This window comes from Gekko japonicus, unplaced genomic scaffold (genome assembly GCF_001447785.1).
Source record: "Gekko japonicus isolate JY-2015 unplaced genomic scaffold, Gekko_japonicus_V1.1 scaffold52, whole genome shotgun sequence".
Lineage (NCBI taxonomy): Eukaryota > Metazoa > Chordata > Lepidosauria > Squamata > Gekkonidae > Gekko > Gekko japonicus.
This window is the reverse complement of record NW_015168653.1, coordinates 1,401,636-1,421,967: the sequence shown is the minus strand read 5'-3', so window position 1 is coordinate 1,421,967 and position 20,332 is coordinate 1,401,636. Positions and strand designations below refer to the sequence as shown.

Sequence of the window (20,332 nt, the reverse complement as noted above, 5' to 3'; positions counted from 1 at the left end):
CTTGTTTCTGGGAAAGGGGGTGGGTTTTGGGGGGGGGGGGTCCCCAGGTCCCTCTTGGAGACTGGCATCTCCACTGTGGCTAGAGAAGCTGCCTGAGCTCTACAGACGTTTGGATGGACAAGAAGACAAGGTCATGAAATCCCATGGGCCTGGGGGCATGTCAGTCTCTGTCTAGCTTTGGTTGCTGGGAGTATATTGTACACCTTCCAGTTTGATGTAGCCAGTTTGGTGTAGTGGTTAAGTGGGAGAACCGGGTTTGATTCCCCACTCCTCCACTTGCACCTGCTGGATGACCTGGGGCAAGCCATAGTTCTGGCACAGCTGTTCTTGAAAAAGAGCAGTTTCTGTCAGAGCTCTCTCAGCCCCACCTACCTCACAAGGTGTCTGTTGTGGGTAGGGGAAGGGAGGGGACTTTGTAAGCCACTCCGAGACTCCTTTGAGTAGTGAAGAGCGGACTTCATCATCTCTTCTTCCTGGAGGAGGAGGGAAAGACGGAGTAAGATGCTGTGGCCCACCTTTTTGTTACAACCCGCGGTTTAACAACCACTGACAAACCAGCAAGTGCTGCTCCTGAAATCAGGGGAGGGGCTGTGATTCAGTGGTAGAGCATTTGCTTGGTATGCAGAAGGCCCCAGGTTCAATCCCTGGCCTCCAGTTAAAAGGAGCAGAGAGTAGCTGGTTTGAAAGACCTCTGCCTGCAGCCTCTGCTGAGAGAACTGAGTAGACAATATTGACCTTGAAGGACCAATGGTCTGATTCAGTATAAGGCAGCTTCATGTGTATGTTTATGTAGCAATAACTGGAAATTGCCCTCAGTTTACCCTTCTGCTAGTACAGGGCACACGGCAGATGGAGTGTTTTGTTTATGCAAGAAAGAGGCAGGGCAATTTTACATGATTCCCCATTCCTTTAAACCCCCATGCCACATGGCCTTTTGTCCTCAAAGCTCCCCTGACTTCAGCATCAACTGGTTGGGGGGTTAGAGGGGGGTGGAGGGATAAGCATGAAGGATCCATGAGGACCTTAGTCTCATGATTTGTAGAATCCAAGCAAAACTCTCTAAAATTTGAAATGAAATTGAGAGGTGGATCATTGTATTAAATGTCTCCTTGAGGTTGCATAGAAATTTAATCTGGCTTTTATAAATTGCTTAAATCATTCTACTACAGAGCAAAATACACACGCATTATCTCATAATGTTGTCATGGTGAAGTACTGAACCCTCCATCTTTACAGTGATATGTTACTGTGAAAACGGCTGGTACCTAACTGTGCAGTCCTAAGTGCAGTTACACCCTTTTAAGTTCACTGAAGTCAATAGTTTTAGAAGGGTGTAACTGCTCCAGATTGCACTGTAAGGTGCTGGGATGCATCAGCTGATTCTTGAATTCCTTGTAACTCTTTGATGGCATCACTCACGCCCACGTACCTTTTGTATATTCAACCATTAATCTTTTTATTACTCTGACTGTATAATTATTTGCCTACTTCTTAATTTTCTGCGGCAGGTGATCCCACAATTTCATTCAGGTGCCATGTTTTTTATGTGACAAAAATGGGAACCAGCAGCAGCTAATGGTCCCCTTCAATTTTTTCACGTTTTCGTAGGAACAGGAAAGAATTTGGATTAAATGCACACATCTTTGCAGTCTGTTGTCATCCAAATGAAAGAAATCCGTTCCTTTCACTGTGTGTCACAGAAATCACATAATTATGATTTCAGAGGGTAGCCAAGTTGGTCTACAGTAGAACAGCTAGATTCAAGTGTAGTAGCATTCTTACAGACCAGCAGGATTTTTTTTTGGGGGGGGGGTTATAAATTTTCGAAAGTCATAATCTGACAAAGGAGTTGGAATGGAGATCTCCGAGTCCTCATATCCCAGTCAGAAGGTGGGCAGGGGGTGTTGCAAAGAAGGAACTCGGGATGCAGAGGTACCACATGCATTGTAATTAGCTTGATTAGAGCAGAGGGGAAAAGGCTGGGGGCAGAAAATTACCGTCTGTAATGGCAGGGGTCATTTCGTAGAAAAAGAGCTAGGGGGACTCATTAGCATAACTCATTAGCATATGCCACACACCCTGACATCACCGGAAGTGTGTCCTCCCCACAGCCCGGCGGCGACCTCCAGCGGGCACCAGCAGGGAGCTCCAGGCCCCGCCCTCCCGCACCTCACCCAGGGGGATGGCGTCCCCCCGCGTCCCCCCCCCAAATGACCCCTGTGTAATGGCATATGTAATGTTGGAAGAAGAACAAGTAAATGAACCTGAGATGGTATGGCTGGTGTTGTTAGGTCCAGTTATCGTGTTGTCAGAGTGGATATGGAAACAGAGTTGGCATCAATGCTCCCTCTAAGCTGTGGGGTCTTATGAGCAAAAATTCTACTTTGTGAGCTACTGGCATTAAAGTTGTGAGCGAGCGATTTGGCTGCTGCATAAATTAGTTTGCTCTGGAGCCATCCTTCCTGAGCTAAGACAAACAATGTGTGAGCCAGAGGCTAAAAGGCTGTGAGCTAGCTCACACTAACTCAGCTTAGAGGGAACACTGGTTGGCATCTGGGTTTGTTGAGGCCCTGGTCCCAGAGTCCATATCCATGTTTGGAGGGTATTGCTGTAGGTGAATTGTTGTTTAAGATTAGGAGGCTTTCTGTGGGCGAGAAAACGTTTACCTCTCAATGCCTGTGAGAGGGGGGTATCATTGCCCAAGCATAGGTTGCAGGTCGTTAATTATGAATTCAAGTGGTCTGAGCTGAGAGCTGTATGTGACCATCAGTAGTGTTCTGTTGTTGTTTCGTTTGGGCCTGTCTTTTAGCAGGTTATCCCTCGGTATCATTCTGGCTTTGTTAATCGGTTTTGTGACAGCATCATGAGTGTATTGTAATTCTAAGGTGCTACTGGACTCAAATTTAGCCATTTCACATAATATAGTAACCCTACAGAGAAATCTCTCCTGCCAACCTAGCAGTTCGAAAGCAAGAAATTGCAAGTAGATAAATAGGTACTACTTCGATGGAAAGGTAACAGTGTTCCGTGCGCCTTGGTGTTTAGTCATGCCGGCCACATGACCACGGAAATGTCTTCGGAAAGCGCTGGCTCTTCGGCTTCGAAACGGAGATGAGCACCACAACCCTAGTGGTCGGATTCGACTGGCTTTCGAGCAAGGGAACCTTTACCTTTTTATAGAGAAATCTAAAACAGGAGTAGGACACCCCTGGCATGCCCGCCAGCAGTGGCTCACCAGACCATTTGGGTTGGCACTCAGGGCCAGATCTCAGCCCAGGCATCCAAGGCTCTGGTAGCATTGCTAAAGTCGGCCATGCAGGAGAAGAGGACAGGCCTGGCTTATGCCCGTCATCCCCTCCCAGACCTCAGAGCTGCCAGGTGAGTCCAAGGCAAATCCCTGAGATGCTGGCAGTGCCCCTGGGGTTTGGCTCTCTCCAGGTGTGTCTGGCCAAGTGCAGCTCTTGTAACACCACATCCCCATGTTTTTGGCAGGCACAGCAACTCCTTCACAGGTAGAAGATGCCTTTTTGGCACTTGAATCAAAAAAGATTGCCTACCCCTTGTCTAAATGAATGTGTGAGACCAAAAAAAGAAAGAAAAAAGCATTATCTGGGGGGGGGGGGTGTTGCTTTGGCTTTAAAAATAACCCTCTTTTAAACTCCCATCACATTAAGGAGTGTCTCCCAGGTTTTGTCTAAAAACTTACTCCACCAGCTCTATATTAAGTATTGTCAATTATGTTTTGCTTTCAGATTTCTGGAATGTGCTACAGCAGCCGTGTGTTAAAAGTGTACCGTGTACTTTGTGTGCCCAGCGGAATGGCAAGAATATTTGCTTGGACTCTTGAGCCACTTTTCTCATCTGCGGAGCCATCCAATGAAATCAGAGTTGGAATGGGAGCCACTGTGGACATACAGAGGCAACAGAGAATGGAGCTTCTGGATCGGCAGATCTTGATGTCTCAGTTTGCCCAGATAAGGAGGCAAAGACAGCAGCAGGTAAAAGCAAAACTTTTCCAGTGGGCTATAATTTATTCCTTATTGAGTTGGGCTTGAACTGGAACCATTATAAAAATATAATTTTGTCTTTGGCTGCACGTGGATGTTGCTATCAGACTCCGTGCAGGCCCAAGCCTCCACCCAGTGATAGTTAAGATGAAGCTGTTTGCTTCCGTGTTCTTCGGGATCTAAATTGGAGAAGAGAATCAGGCTCATAGGAGAGGAGGAGGAGGAGGAGGAGATTGGGTTTATACCCCGCCCTTCACTACCCAAAGGTGTCTCAGAGCAGTTTACAAACTCCTTTCCCTTCCCCTCCCCACAACAGACACTCTGTGAGGTGGGTGGGGCTGAGAGAGCTCTTGACAGAAACTGCTCTTTTTCCAAGAACAGCTCTTATCAGAAGTACAGCTTGCCCAAGGTCATCCAGCCAGGTGCAAGTGGAGGAGTGGGGAATCAAACCCGGTTCTCCCAGATTAGAGTCCGCGCACTTAAGCACTACACCAAACTGACTCTCATAGAATGCATGCTCAGAGGTCATTTCGGGGGGGAACGCGGGGGATCGCAGTTCCCCCGGGTGAGGTGCAGGGGGCGGGGCACATGACGAAGCCCCGCCCCCTGCTTCCGGGCGCCCCGCTTCCAGCCCTCATTCAGCCAGGAGGAGGCAGGAGAAGAGGGAGGGTAAGTTGCTTCCTCCCCGCCTCTCCCCACCCCTGCCTGCCTGGGGCCAGGGGGGGCCTTGGCGGGGCTTCCTCACACTCCCACTGGCCTTGCAGGTCCACCGCCCGGGCCCCTGATGTCAGGGGGTGTGGCATATGCTAATGAGTTATGCTAATGAGTTCCCCTAGCTCTTTTTCTACGAAACGACCCCTGTGCATGCTCCATCCTTCATTCAGCCCTCACCCCCTTCCCAAGAGGCTGTCCTTTTTATAGGTTAAAGCCGGGGGGGGGGTCACCAACCTTCTCTTTAATGACAACTACTTCTGAGTAATGAAAAATATCCTCCCCCCTCCCCCAGCACTTCACCAAGCTTTGTTCTGTCCTTGAAATAGATCATAGACTAGGAAGAACACCAGAAACGAAGCTGTCCGCTAAGCAGTACAGAGAGAAATCCTATCGAATAAACACTTTTTTTAAAAAGCCTAAAGCAGCTCTTTTATCTTCTCATGGGCTTGATAAGAGATGCTCAAGCTACTGTGCAACAGGCAGCAAGCGGTGGGTTGGAGACGCTTGCTTTGAAGGAGCAAGAGGGCACAGCTGGCCTCTAAGTATGATCCTTTGCACAAAAGTTCATTTGAGGCACTTTGATCATGTGGGGCACTGCCCCGAAGAAGCCCCCCTGGCAGTGCAGGTCTTTTTCGTTGTTGCTCCTGTTTCCTTACCTTCTTGCATTGGATCTGGCTGTCTGGCCAGCTAGAGGGCTCCTGTGTGCCTGTTTGCCTAACTGACCCCCCTTTCTGGTCTCACCTCTTTTTTTCTGCTGAAGCTATAGCTAACAGCTTCACAAACAGCTATATTTCACAAATGGTATATCCGTCCCTCTGATTTGAAGCCTTCAGGGTTATGGTGACGAAAATTCCTCTCCCACCCTTTATAGCTGTTGATGGCACCATCATCATTATCAATACATCTAATCATCAAGATGGCCCCCTCTGTGGATACTTAAATCTGGAGACTGGGGCCATGGACAGACAAGACATATCTTTCTACAAACCTAAGACAAGCCCTAGGTTTGCAGAGAAATCTGAAATCTTTTTTTAAAAATACACTGGAGGGTTAAAGCTGTTGCTGTCAGTGGCTGTTGCTAGTCAACCACAACATTATTGACAACCTTGGAACCTTGGTTTCTGTTAGGGAGGGGGAGGGGGGAGGCCCGCCGGCAACCACTGGGTGACTTGGTATCTCATGACTTGCATGACTCACCCAGGACTGGCTGCTTGCTACTGTTCAACAGCAGCCACCACTCAAAAACCAGTGTGGTGTAGTGGTTAGCATTTCAGACTAGGATCTGGGAGCTCCAAGTCTGAATCCCCACTCTGCTGGGGAAGCCAACTGGGTGACTTTTGGCCAGTGACACACGCTCACAGGGTTGTTCTGGGGAGAAAACAGAGGAGAATGATGTAAACTGCTTTGGGTCCCCATTGGGGAGAAAGGTGGAGAATAAATGAAGTAAAATAATAAATATAGCTGAAGATGGGGGGGGGCAGATAAAAAGTAAGCAGGTTGCTAGGTAGGAAGAAGAGAAGGAAACTGGGAAAGCTGGGATATGGGAGTTGCTAGGAGAAGAGAAATAGTGTGGACACGGACAGACAGGGGTTTTTTTTCCACCTACAAGACTGGGGAATGCACAGGTGTGCAAAAATATGAAATGTAAAACAAAACAACAAACATTGGGGGTTTTAAAAAAACACCCCAAGAACCATAGAAGCAGTGTCTACTTCTTTTTTAAAAAGTATACCATTGAGATCTCATGAGACTACAGTTGTGAGATCTTGACTGCCATTTGTGGGGGTTGCGAGGCAACCTGCAACCAACATTGTGGAGGATTTCTGCGCCTTACTTAGTGTTAGAATTATGCGTTAATCGGTGTAAGCCGCCCTGAGTCTGCTTTTGTGGGGAGGGTGGGGTACAAATTAATTGATTAGATAAATAATAAATAGAATGGACAAGGAGGGAGAGAGGTAAACTTAAGAAAGGTAAGATATGAGAGGGGGGAAAGAAAGGGAAAGCTGGAGGGGGAGGGGGGGAATGGACAAAAATGGGTGAGGTCAGGAGGGAGGGGCAGAAACAGCCAGGCAGGGAAACAGAAAAAAGCAGATAAGTGTGAAAGAAGGAAAGGAGAGATTCTGAAAGCATTGCCAGGGGGGAAGCAAAGAGGAAAAGCAAAAGTGAGAGAGGGTGTGCGGAAATGAGATCCCCTCTCCAGCAGGAGTCCTCTCTGATTCCCCACTTGTCAGTTGCAGAGCCAGTTTGTTTACAGTCTCCCTTGACTGTGTTGGGGAAAGTGGGGTGGGGGTGAGGGTGGGGAGAAAAATGTTGACCTGCCTTGTTCGCTTTCAGGGGCAATTAAAATTAGTTTGGTTATTTCCTGAATGGGCTATGGCCTTGAAATGGGTAACACACCCTTATTATAAAAAAAATCTGAAAATGTTACATCTCGCCTTCAAACTGGGAGCCTTAAAGTGTACCCCAATTGTTTAACTTATTTTATAGACACACAGCCCAAAATAAAGGTTATTGCAGTGTTAGGCACAGACTTGCACAGTTTTAGTGGTGAGCCCATTGTGGAAGCACATTCACCATTTGTTGGATATGTGTAACATCTTCCCCTTACTGAGGGACAAACTACATGTTAACACTTTCCACAAGCTGCCAATGAGTTCTGGCAACCATATTGCAGGTGCAAGTCCCCAGAGGCAACTCTCCGGTAAAGGTGCAGCAGATGCCCAATTTGGATCCAGCTGGTGATATGGGCAAGGAAGTTCCTGCCTCTTCTGCCAGTGTCATTTTCAGGAGCTGATAAAGCTCATTGGGGGGGGGGGGAGCAGCACAGCAGGCATTATTTCCCTGATCAGGTGGTTGTATAAGTACTGAAGAGAACGTGAACATTCATATTGTTCACTGAGAAAATGTGGATCTGTGTTACATGCACCAAAAAAACACAATAAACACTAGACCTCCACTGCATCCCCTTGCATCTTACTGTGCGCTGTTAGTATTCATCTTGTCCTTCCTTTTCTTTTCAGAGCTCCTCTGATCAGTGAATCTTGAGCAATGACTAAAAGAGTAGTCAATTAGTTTCTAAAGGAAAAAGGATAGACATGTCCCTCGATGTGTTTCAGATGTGTCTCTCAGAGCTGAATTAGGCTAAAAGTCATTGGAAGCTAGAGCATGGCTTAGTGCTTTTAAGCTTAGAATAAAGACTATCTTTGTCGTAGACGTGGATAGATTTCTGTTTTCTCTCAAACAAGATGCTTATTACTCAGTATGGATGAAGACTGTTGACACTAGATTACAGCAGCTGAGCATTACATTAGAAGAAATTCTCTAGCTGGGTAAGGCAGAGACCCTCAATATTGTCATCTCATCAAGCTCGATTATAATAGCACAGTAATTTGTGCTCGTAGAGTTTGTTCAACCCAGTTCTTTGGTATTTTACCACCATGGCCCTTGCCGTCACATACAAGATATTTACCGTAACAGTGCCTCATTATGCTAGGGCATTATGCTAGGGCATTTGCTCTGAGCTTGTATTAATGCTAACCATTCTGAAGTATTGCATGGGAGGTTTGGTAATATTCCATATTCAGATCATCTTGTCCTTGTGACCTGGGTAAAATCAGTTCTTTATTTCATAAAATTCTGGAATGTTCCTTCTATACTGTTTTTAGGAATCAGTGCATTTCACCTGTTTTACCATATTAAGCGTTCAGTAATTCTGTATGGCTGCGAGAGTTGGACTATAAGGAAGACCGAGCGCCGAAGAATAGATTCTTTTGAACTATGGTGCTGGAGAAGACTCTTGAGAGTCCCTTGGACTGCAAGAAGATCAAATCAGTCAATCCTAAAAGAAATCAACCCTGTTCCCTGGAAGGCCAGATAATGAAACTGAAGCTCCAATACTTTGGCCACCAAATGAGAAGGGAGCACTCACTGGAGAAGACCCTGATGCTGGGAAAGATTGAAGGTCAAAGAAGATGGGGACGGCAAAGGATGAGATGGTTAGACAGTGTCATAGATGCAACAAACATGAAATTGAGCAAACTTCAGAGGACGGCGGAAGACAGGAAGGCCTGTTGTGATCTGGTCCATGGGGTCACGAAGAGTCGGACTCGACTGTGCGACTGAACAACAACAACAACAATTCTCAAATGGATGTTATTCCCTATCTGATCCTAGACAGTGATCCAACTATAACCTTGTTGGTTGCTAAATTCCAGTCTATCATATTTTTCTTTAGAAACTAATTGAGTACTTTTTAGTCATTGCTTAAGATTTGTTGATAAGAGGAGCTCTGAAAAGGAAAGGAAAGTATTCATGCTGTGGAGTTATTCTTCTGAAGCACTTCCCCCGTTGCAGTATGTTGGACAGACATTGCCTGGCAGACATACTAGAGTAATTTGTCATCTCTTGGTATTACTTACACACAGAAAGGTAACTAACTATGTAGGGCGTACAGGAAAAGCAAGTTGGTAGTATCTGTGGGCAGAAACCACATCTTCTTGACTTGACCAGACAGAGAAGTGTGTGCATTGAGCAGAGCCAATCTACGTAATGCTTCCGGGAGAGGCAGGTCTGTGTGAAATGCGAGAGCGGTGGTCTCTGCAATGCTGGTTTCAGGATGGTGAAATGCAGCTTCCCATTTCTAGTTCTTTCATTCCCTTTGTTTCCCTTTCCCCCCCTTTAAACCATAGTGTCTTAATGGTGTTCTTTCTGCTGGGAATCAAAAGCCAAAAGAGCACATTCAAGAGAAAAGTGAGACAACCACAGCAATTGTAGATGAGACTCTGAGTATGGCATATGTGTAACACTCTAGTGCAGGGGTGTCAACCATATGGCCCATGGGCTGGATCCAGCTCCTGCAGGGCTCGTATCTGGTCCACAAGCAACTGGCTCCCTCCTACTTCCTTATCCGGTGCTGCTGCTGCTGCATCACAGCTCGCTTTTGCCCAGCCCCCTCTGCTGCTGCCTGCTTCCTTCCAAGCCTCCCTTCCCTCCATTGGCTGAGGGCTCCTCCTTTGGGAGGAAGGGAGGGGGAGGCAAAGAGCACAAGAGAGCCCCACCCAGGAGAGAGAGCAAAATCTGAGTCCTGTGGCTCCTTTAAGACCAGCAATGTTTTATTTCAGGTATAAGCTTTCGTATACTTCTTCAGAGGGAGGGTGTGGGTGGGTAGATGGACAAATTACATTGAGACCACTGTGCTCTGCTGTTTTCTTTGAGGCTTGATATCTCTCTGTCTCTCTCACACATGCACAGGTGTATGTGTGTTAAAAGGAAGGGACAGGTTGGGATAAGGGGAAAGGAGAAGTAAAATGAAATTATTTTGGCTTATTCTGAAAAGTTTTTTAAGATTAGATTGTGCCTATCTGGGATTTCATTTTCTTTCAAAAAGACCCTGATTAGGAATTAGAACACTTGGATTGGCTTCCATTGTTTAATAGTCCAGTTCCATTGGGTTCCATTAATAATGGAAGTAGATGGCTAAGTATTTAAAATACATTTATGGTTCCACATGTTACAGTTCAGCACATATCCCTTTCTCCTCTCCCGCTCCGCTGGCTGTCTTTCTTCACTCCCCCTTTGCTTTTTCAACTGTTTCATTATCTTCACCAACACTTGGGTAGATTTTGCCCAGTCTGTTTCATTATCTTCACCAACACTTGGGTGGATTTTGCCCAGTCTGAGACAGATTTCCCACAAGCTGCTGCTCCGCGCTCTCTCTTCCCTTTGCCCCGATTGTACGTGGCAATTTCACACCATGTGCTATGTGGCCGCATTTTGCCCCACAGCTTCGCCCGATTTCCCCCGCATCACTTCGCCTGATTTCCCCCGCATCTACTCAGTCCTGTTTTTTTTGACACATACGATTGGGGCAAAGGGAAGAGTGAGCGCAGAGCAGCAGCTTGTAGGAAATTGGTCTGAAATTAACACATTATTTCACTTGGAGAGATCCCCCTCTCCAGTTTAAACAGATGAAGAAAAGAAAAAAAGAAACCTAACAGTACAGCTTGCAAGCTTCATTAGTGGAAAGGAGCAAGAGTCCAGTAGGACCTAACAAAATTTGTGGCAGGACATGAGGTCCAGTAGGACCTAACAAAATTTGTGGCAGAACATGAGGTTTCATGAGTCATTGCTCACTTCTTCAGATACAGCTAGAATGTGAGTCCGTTGGTCCTTATATCTTCAAGAGTGGAGTGATTTCAGATGCCAAATGACAATAGCAGGCATTGGTACTGAGACAGGAAACCTAGGTCTCAATTCAGTCCTGGAGAATGCATTGAGCTTCATTATCAGTTGTCATTTAGCAGTTTCTCTTTCTAATCTCACTTTGAAATTCCTTTGTAAGAGAACTGCTACTCTTAGGTCAGCAATATCTTGGAAGGTTAAATGTTCTCCCGCTGGTTTTTAAATGTTGTGTTTTCTAGTGTCAGACTTATGTCCATTTATTTTTTGCATCCTCCTGAACTGAATCCTTCTGGACAGAATTGAGACCTAGGTTTCCTATCTTGTTACCAATGCTGGTATCTCCACGCCTACTACCCCTCTGCATATCACATCTAATCCAATCAAACCTGCTGTTGCCATTCAGCATCTGAAATCACCTTTATAAAGTTTATATCTCTGGTACCTCGTGTTACGTTTTATGGTATGCATGGCCTGGCCCAACAAACTGACATTTATGTTAGATCTGGCCATTGTAACAAATTAATTTGACACTTCAGCTCTAGTGCTTAATATGCTTGCTTTATTTCCTCCATCTTACAGCTAGACACTTTAAAAACAACATTAGTTGGCAATGGTTCTATGTTTCCATTGTGGGGTACAGGATTTAAAGTTGGAAAAATGGGTTTAGTGTGGCTTTGCTTGTCATAGAAGAGGAGTAATCTAAAGAGTCATAGGAGCAATCTATGGAAATGATTCTCCTCATGTCTGCGGCTTTTCCCCAATATGAGTAATGTTAGCTTTTCCCCTCAAGAGACCTTTTCTAGGATGCTTTGGAATATAAGAACCTGTGGTGCAGCTGAGCTTTGTTAAGAGGGTTTTTTTTGTGTGTGCAGGTGGCTAGGCTTAAAGGTGTATGAAGTGGCAGCCCATTGGTCTAAGCACCCAGGCCAGAATTAAACATTGGTAGACCAGAAGTGATGCACTGCAGCGGACCAGGGACTGGCCCCGTACAACCCTGGACTATAGTGTGGGGGAAGCCATCGGGGAGGCAGAGACAGGAGCAGCAGGACCAAGCCTAACCCCTCCCATGGGAAAAGCCACCCAAGTCAGGTTGCCACTTGAAGAGAGCCAGCTGTGAATCTTGGTAGGCTGAGTGCCATGTTGGTAAAAATTTGATTGGCGAGTCCCTCCAGTAACAGAGAGCTGTATCTGATGAAAATACGTGAAATGATATGTAATATCAACAGATTGAAAACAACAATAGACTTGTACATTTTTCACTGTAAGACCTGAAGAAGGCATCAGAGACGAGGTTACACTGGCTCTCGTTGTCTTACAGTCCATTTGCATCCTTGTCACCTCAAGGCTTCTGCGTTGACTTGCAGCCCGGTGGGGCACATGTTGCATATTTGATGTAGTTTACAATTTATGTTTTATATTACATTGACTTTATATTTAAAATATCACAATAAAATATGTAAGTGATTATGAAAAGTGTTAAAAGAAATAGAATTTATTGTTTAATATGCAGCGCTGTCGTTTTTGGTATTTAACTTGAAGAGAGTAGGCAAGACAGCAGGCTCCAGCGTTAGATTGTGGGACTTGTCCATCCTGCCCGCAGGCTGCTTAGAGAGATTCATGGCGGGTAGACTTATCAATGACTATATTAGCCTGGCTATTTATTCGTCTTAAAATATTTATATGCCCACTTTTCCCCTGATCAAGTCAGAACCCAAAGCCAGTAATAATAAAATCAAATCCTATAAAATCCCAGTGAAATGGCAGTTTGCTTCTGAGTTCCTGGGGGGGACAAACAGGGGGAGAAGACTATTGCCTTTATGCCTGCGTGGGCTTTTCAGAAATATCTGGATTGCCACAGGTGGAAACAGGGTGCCGGTCTAGGTCGGCCCTCGGTCTGAGCCTACAGAGAGTTTCTTATTTTCTAAGGTGATTTGAAACACACGGAAATGTATTGCACACAGTTTAAGGTGCTTGGTTACCATTCATCTCATTTTTAACTCTAAATACATGGTTGTTACAGATTTGTTGTACATCTGTCAAACAGGGGCCGCTTGAGGGATGCTTCATTTCCCCACAAACCCAAGTGCAATTTTTCCCAACTTCCCTATCTATAGCTACTGCAAGTAATCTGTTCAACCTGGGTTTCTGAATGACATAGGCCAGCTGCTGTATAGAGACATCTCGGTCGTGGAGACGCAGTTACTTCCTCCCACACTTTCCGTATTCTGCCACTGTTTAAAAAGGGCTACGTAAAAATATTTTTGCTTTTGGCACTACCATAATAATTGTTATCTTTGATCTAAATATTCTGGGTGGGGAATAACCATATTTGTATCTTCGTATTCAAAAACAGCTCTGCTCTTGGTTATTCTATTTCATTGGTGATGTAATTGGATTGTTTTGTAGACATAGGAGCCCAAGCTCACAGTGTAAAGTGATATCTATCTATTTATTTACGTATTTATATATGTAAATAATCTGCCTTTCTCACTAATGCTTAAGGCAGACAGTGTAAATCAATACAATCAACAGGACGGGACATCCAATTAGCAGTCGGATTAGGATTGCAGAAATCTGAAACAGTGCGGGAATGAATTCAGTCTCTCCATACTGATTTATTTTGGCGGTGTTAAAGAGTGAAAAACATGCAAAGCTCTTTCCAAAGTATTACAGGAAAGGGTAACAGAAGTAAGAATAGAGTGAAGTATATTGAGTGTAATTACACACAGCTATGGATAGTGATAAGAACTGTGATTTTGCACATCCTTACTAATGAGTTGTAATTTTACTCATCTCTGGAAGCCACCCAAAGTTTTGAAATGAAGCACGAAAGCATAGTTCTAAATAAACTGGCTGTTCTGACTCAGTGGAGGAAAGAGAAGACAAGGAGAAGGGCGCTAATGGAACTGAAAAGAACTGAGATTTTTACCATGCTCACTCCAAGTTGTGGGTATCCCTAGCATGTGAGAGACAGCAGCGTTAGGTCTGTTGCCTTCCCTGATTATGGGGACAATCTGTGATTTCAGTGAATTGAGATGTATGCTTGAGGGTCTAGCTTTTTCCAGCTACCTAATGCTAATGTGGCGGTTGTTACCAGCATTACGAATTATTTCAGTGTGGTTTCAGTCGTATTTATCTCCGGCCCTCATCACAAATCTCCACGTAGCAGCATCATTACTTGCCATTTTAAAGAGGGAGAACTCGCTGAAATTTTAGTTTTGTCATATGACCCTGTATGACCAGTGTAATAACTCCACAATGCTGGCATAATGTGATGTTTTGTGATGCTGTGCAGTATTTAATAGTATTGGCCCTGGTGCTTTCATCTGCTAATCTTACTTTAGATTATGTAGTAACTGCTGTCTGTTTACTTGTGATGCTGTGCAGTATTTAATAGTATTAGCCCTGGTGCTCTCATCTGCTAATCTTACTTTAGATTACGGTATGTAGTAACTGCTGTCTGTTTAAATGTTACAATTGTTTGTGAGTTATATTGACCGGAAGATCACTTCTCCAGTATGAATTTGGGTTGTCCATCACCCGCTGTTTTATTTCAATTATCCATGGGAGTGGTTTTGAACGGTGACCCTCATTCTATTTAATTAGGGATGCCAGCCTCCAGGTGGGACCTGGGGATCTCCTGGAATTTCAGCTCATCTCCAGACTTTGGAGATCAGTTCCCCTGGAGAAAATGGATGTTCTGGAGGGTGGACTCCAGGGCATCGTACCCCACTGAGGTCCCTGTCCTCCCCAGGCTCCATCCCCAAATCTCCAAGAGTTTCCCAACTTGGAGCTGGCAACCTTATTCTCCCATCCCCTGCTGGTGGCCACGGGGGACCTGGCAGCCCCAGGGAATCTGAACTGGATGTATAGCAGTGAGAAAAATTAGCCCCAGTAATAATGTCATCAGAACTGGATCAAAATGTAAAAGTTATAAATAAAGTTTATAATTAAAAAAAAAAACCTGGATCAAGTCTTCAAAGATATGAATTTGAACATCAAACTAGCTACTGTGTTAAAACTCTGTGACCGCAGCTCATAATATGAAGTAAATTTCCTGTCAGGCGGTTTACACCCAGTTCAGATTTTTGACTTGGAATACGACTCGGCTGCCTTTCACGCATGTCCTGCAGAGGAGTGGTACCGTACTGGGACATATTTTTTTGTGTATAAATCTTAGGAAGTTCTGAAATGAGCGCATAATCCGGAGTCTCTCTCTCTTCTGATCTCTTTCTGTATATGATATTCACCTAGTAGTTAAATGTTTGTATTTTTCTATTAATAACCTGCAGATACATGTTTATATGGTTTTGTTTGGTCCTCGTTGTACTGTGTATTGAGGACCAGTGTTCCCTCTAAGCTGAGCTAGTGTGAGCTAGCTCATAGTTTTTTAGCCTCCAGCTCATACATTTTTGTCTTAGCTCAGGAAGGATGGCTCCACAGCAAACTAATATATGCAGTAGCCAAATTGCTTGCTCACAACTTTAATGCCAGCAGCTCACAAAGTAGATTTTTTGCTCACAAGACTCCACAACTTAGAGGGAACATTGTTGAGGACAGGCTCCTTTTTGTCGGCATTGTCTGGAAAACAGGCATACCTGTCAACGTTGGGTGGGAAACTATGTGGAAGACTATACAAATATGGGATGACACTGCTGTACAATAACTTGATTGCTGGGTGGACCAGTCGCTACAATACATAGCATTACATATCTGTGCCAATTAATACCAATATAAATATGATAATATTTAATAATGGGGGGAACAAGATTTTATTTTGCTCACAAAAGAGTCAAACTTGCAAGAGTCAAACTTGCAATAAGGGGAGTTACACACACAATCCAACATGTCACCCCCCCAAAAAATGTCTTATGAGTACTAGTCCTTCCTTATTTCTAAGCTCTAAGCAGAGTTTAAAAGGAAGCCATTAAATATATGGGACCTGCATTTGCTATTACTTAAAAAAGCTCAAGAGCAAATAACAAAAGAACACACGCAAACCTTCGGAAGCAGCATAGGGTAGAAAAACCACCACCCAGAGGGAAAAAGAATCCAATCCTAGTAGACAAAAATAGATCCCTTTTTTTTTTTAAAGGAAGCTCTGCTGAGAAACAGGATTTATAGGCTCAACAGGAAGGAAACCAGAGGCCTATAGAAATAGTGGATTCTTTTCAAAAGACGTACGAGAGGAAGCAAGGGGGAAAATCTGGTCTGCCTCTGCGATACACAAACACCATGGGGAATAATTAAAACTATGTTCTTAAAAGAAATCAAATCTTTTTCAAGGGCCTTGCAATTAACGTAATCCACAACTTGTTGATGTCAGGTGGCAGTTCAGTGATGCAGATGCTAAAAAAACAGGAAGGGTTGGGTTTTGAAGATGATAAAGTACGCCTCATGCCACTTGACATTATCAATCCAGTGAAACTAAAACAACTCACAAAATCTGAGAGAACAGAAAAAGGGAACTGCATTTAGAAAGAATATCCCTAACAGAATTCCTTAAAGGAAATAGGAGAGCACCTAAACAAAGGTTACTTTATGTTTAGTGTCATCTGGTAATGATGCTGAAGCAGAGCAGTATTTTTAATTTCAAAGTAAAGTTAATGAAATTTCTGTATGTTATAGGGCAACTATAAACATATTTAATGTCATTAACAATGCCATTCTACAGTTACACTTTTGTAAGTCCATAGACTTCCATGCATAGGATACCACTGTAAGTATACAGGTTTAAACGATGAAAACTGAAATACTAGCCTTATCAATATATCTAGTTCTCAGCATGGCCAAGTCTGTGGACAGCCCCAGGTTTGCAAAAAAAAAAGTCTGAAATCTTAAAAAAACAACAAAAAACATTGGGGATTAACCCCCATCCCCAAATAATAAAAGCAGAGCATTTAGCTTTAAGTAAGAAATGCTCTGTCAGTGGCCATGGGGGTTGATAGGCAACCAGAACTGTATTGCCAGCCTTCAAGCCTTGGTTTCTCTCAGTAAAAGGCAGTGGAAGCGGGAGGACACTTTCCAGGGCTGTTTTGGCTGTTGAGGGAGGACTCTTGTGGGCCAGGCCTGCCAGCAACCATTAGGTGACTTGACCATAGGGTTGCCAGCCTCCAGGTGAGGCCTGGCGATCTCCTGGTTTTACAAGTGATCTTCAGCTGACAGAGATCAGCTCCCCTGGAGAAAATGGCTGCTTTGAAGGGTGGACTCTATGGCATTGTATCATGCTGAGCTCCCTCCCCTCCCTGAACCCCGCCCTCGCCCTGATCCACCCCCAAATCTCTAGGTATTTTCCAACCCAGAGTTGACAACCCTACTTGACCACATGACTTGCATGACTCACCCAGGGTTGGCTGCTTACTACAGTTCAACAGCATCCACCCCACAGAAATCAGTGTGGTGTACTAGTTAGAAGTGTCAGACTAAGATCAAGGAGACTCAGGTTCAAATCCCCACTCTGCTATGGAAGCTCACTGGGTAACCTAGGGCCAGTCACACACTCTCAGCTTAATCTACCTCACGGGAAGAGGATAATGATGTAGGCTGCTGTGGGTCTGCTTTGTGAAGAAAGGTGTGGCATAAAGGAAGGAAATGAGTAATAAATATAACGGAAGATGATCGAGCAGATAAAAGATAGATTGCTTTGTGAGTGGCAAGGAGAGAAATAAACAAAGAAAGATGAGGATATGTGGGCTGCCAGGAGAACGGAAGGAGGAAATAGCATGGGTAAGGAGATACAGGGGGAAGTGATACTGCCTGGGCCATAGTTTCCCTGAGTCGAGACTGCCAGGGAGAGGGAAGGAGAGAAAGCTGAATTTATTAATATGTATTTATTTATTTAAACGTTTACCCCCGCTTTCCTCGTGGTTCAAAGTGGCTTACAAAGATGGGGGGACGACGACAAATAAAAGTAGTTTGGATAGTGGGTAGAAAAGTAAGAAGGGAGCAGGAGAAGAAAAGGGGAGAAGCTATGACAGCTGCCAGGGAAGGGGAAGAGGAAATAGTGGGAGAGGGGAAAATGAGATGTGACCTCAAGTCCTTGTGGGTCCCCACTTGTACTAGCCGGTCTCCTTTACACCAAGCAGCATTGTTCTGAATGATTTTTCCCCCTAATTGTTACTGGACTTGGCAGAACATGCACTACTTTATTAAATTTATCTTTACAATTCAAAGGTGACACTTTTTATTAGCTCTGGCCTAGAATCAGTACCGGTTTAAGGCTCATAATGCAGTCCTAAGCAGAGTTCCATCCTTCTAAGTGAGCTTCAGTTGGCTGAGAAGGGTGTAATTGTGTTTAGGATTGCACTGTCCATCCGGTAATTTCTAGGGACATGTTAATGAGATAAGCTATGTGAGGGGCCAACATACAGCAGCTTCCTCCCATGTCAGCCTCTTCTGCTAGCTCATTCCACCTATGAAGCAGTACTAAAGCCTGATTTATAGGGCTTCCATGCCTCTGTTCCAGAGAGGAAGAGATTAAATGCTCCTGCAGTGGTTAGCTTTCTCCTCTTTGTGCTCCACCTTCTGTCGCCATGGCAGGGGCATAAGGGGGTCCTCTCCTTGGATGGCTCACACGGGCACATGGTCTGGAGAGAAATGACCAGATCCAGATCGAGAAGATAACAGGGATGATCTTAGAAAAGAAGAAAGCCTGGAACCATTGTTTTGTTTGCCTGTCTCTTTAACATCATAGAGATAAGCTTTAGACTTAAGGAAAGCAGGATGCGTTTAAACCTATTTCTCTATGGAATTATAAACTCTCCCCCCCTCTGCCCTAAAATTGGAGTAATTTGGTCTCTGCAACTATGAGAAAGCCATGTTTCTTGGTTAATGCATACCGAGGAATAAGACAGAAGCAGGGAGCACCTGCTTACTGGAGAAAATCTCTAACCAGCGGTGTTTTGAGAATTCCCCCCTGCATCAGCATTGTAGGAGGGAATGCAGAAACAGAGTCTAGCCCAGGCTGTCATCCTATATGTGTGTCTGTGGTGGCAGCAAAGGTAAAGCGACTGAGTGGGATAAAGGCTGGAGAGAGGTCAAATTCCTCCTTGAGGTCTAACAGCTTAAGGCCAGAGCCAGCAGTGTAAACCTGTTGTTCCAAGCAGTGTTTCCTCTAAAGCTGAGTTAGTGAGAGCCAGCTCACAGTTTTTTTAGCCTCCGGCTCACACATTTTTGTCCTAGCTCAGAAAGGAGGGCTCCAGAGCAAACTCATTTATGCAGCAGCCAAGTTGCTTGATCACAACTTTAATGCCCATAGCTCACAAAGTAGAGTTTTTGCTCACAAGACTCCACAGCTTAGAGGGAACATTGGTTCCAAGTGGTAAGAACAAGGCCTGAAGGTGTTGCTTTAACACGATGGCAACACTGAAATATATGAATTAATGAGTGCAGTTGGTACTTTGAAAGTCCAGTGGGGACAGCTTTATTAAGGCCCATAACCTTACACACATTGACACAAAATATAAATTTCTGTAGCCGAACTCCATGTGATAGGCGTTGTTTATATATTTTCTTTACTGTGCAAATTTTCCCAGTCACATTTGTTTGTACACCTGTACTACAAATCCTTGGTAATGATGTTGTTGGTGTATAAAGAGGATGCATACATGATAAAGTGGTTTAAAATGTTATATCCACCACATGGAGGAAGAAGGAAAAGGAAGAGATTTTTAGAAGCTTTCACATAAAGGCTACAGCATTTAAATGGGCTTTTTCTAAATCAAAAGAAAAAAGGTAAATCCTGCAGGTAGGGGAGAAGATCCTCCAAAACCACCATTTGTCAAAGATTGGAAATTCCCCCAAAATCCTATCCAAATCCTTCTATTTATTATTTATATCCCACTTTTCTCCCCAGTAAGGACCTCAAGTTGATTACCACATCCTCCTCTCCTCCATTTTATCCTCACAGCCCTGTTAGAATGAGCATGTGACTGGCCCAACATTACCCAGCACGCTTCCATGACAGAGTGGGGATTTGAACCTGGATCTGCTAGATCCTACTCTGATATTCTAGCCACTGTTGCCACAGTGACTCTTGTGGTATGTTTTAGTTGAAAGCAATGCTCCCTCTAAGCTGTGGAGTCTTGTGAGCAAAAATTCTACTTTGTGAGCTACTGGCATTAAAGTTGTGAGTGAGCAATTTGGCTGCTGCATAGATTGGTTTGTTCTGGAGCCCTCCTTCCTGAGCTAAGACAAAAAATGTATGAGCTGGAAGCTAAAAAACTGTGAGCTAGCTCACACTAGCTCAGCTTAGAGGGAACACTGGTTGTAAGTACCACGGTGTTCTTGAGGGGGCTTTGCGCTTCCAAGCTGGGCATTGTATTACAAAGCTACTGCAGTGGTTTGGATAAAAGATTGGATAACACTAGAAAATACAAGAATGTTGAAACTAGAGGGACATGACCTGGCAATGGGTTGGCACGCCTTTATTT

General features: G+C 44.4%; 1 protein-coding gene across 1 annotated transcript in view; it reads left to right on the top strand.

Annotated features, from left to right (window-relative positions):
- UBAC2 (UBA domain containing 2) overlaps positions 1-20,332 on the top strand; it is a 117,115-nt gene that overhangs the window by 86,561 nt on the left and 10,222 nt on the right. The window contains exon 7 of the mRNA XM_015415096.1: positions 3,753-3,998. Coding sequence (XP_015270582.1) covers positions 3,753-3,998 — 246 coding nt within the window. The remainder of the gene's footprint in view (positions 1-3,752; positions 3,999-20,332) is intronic.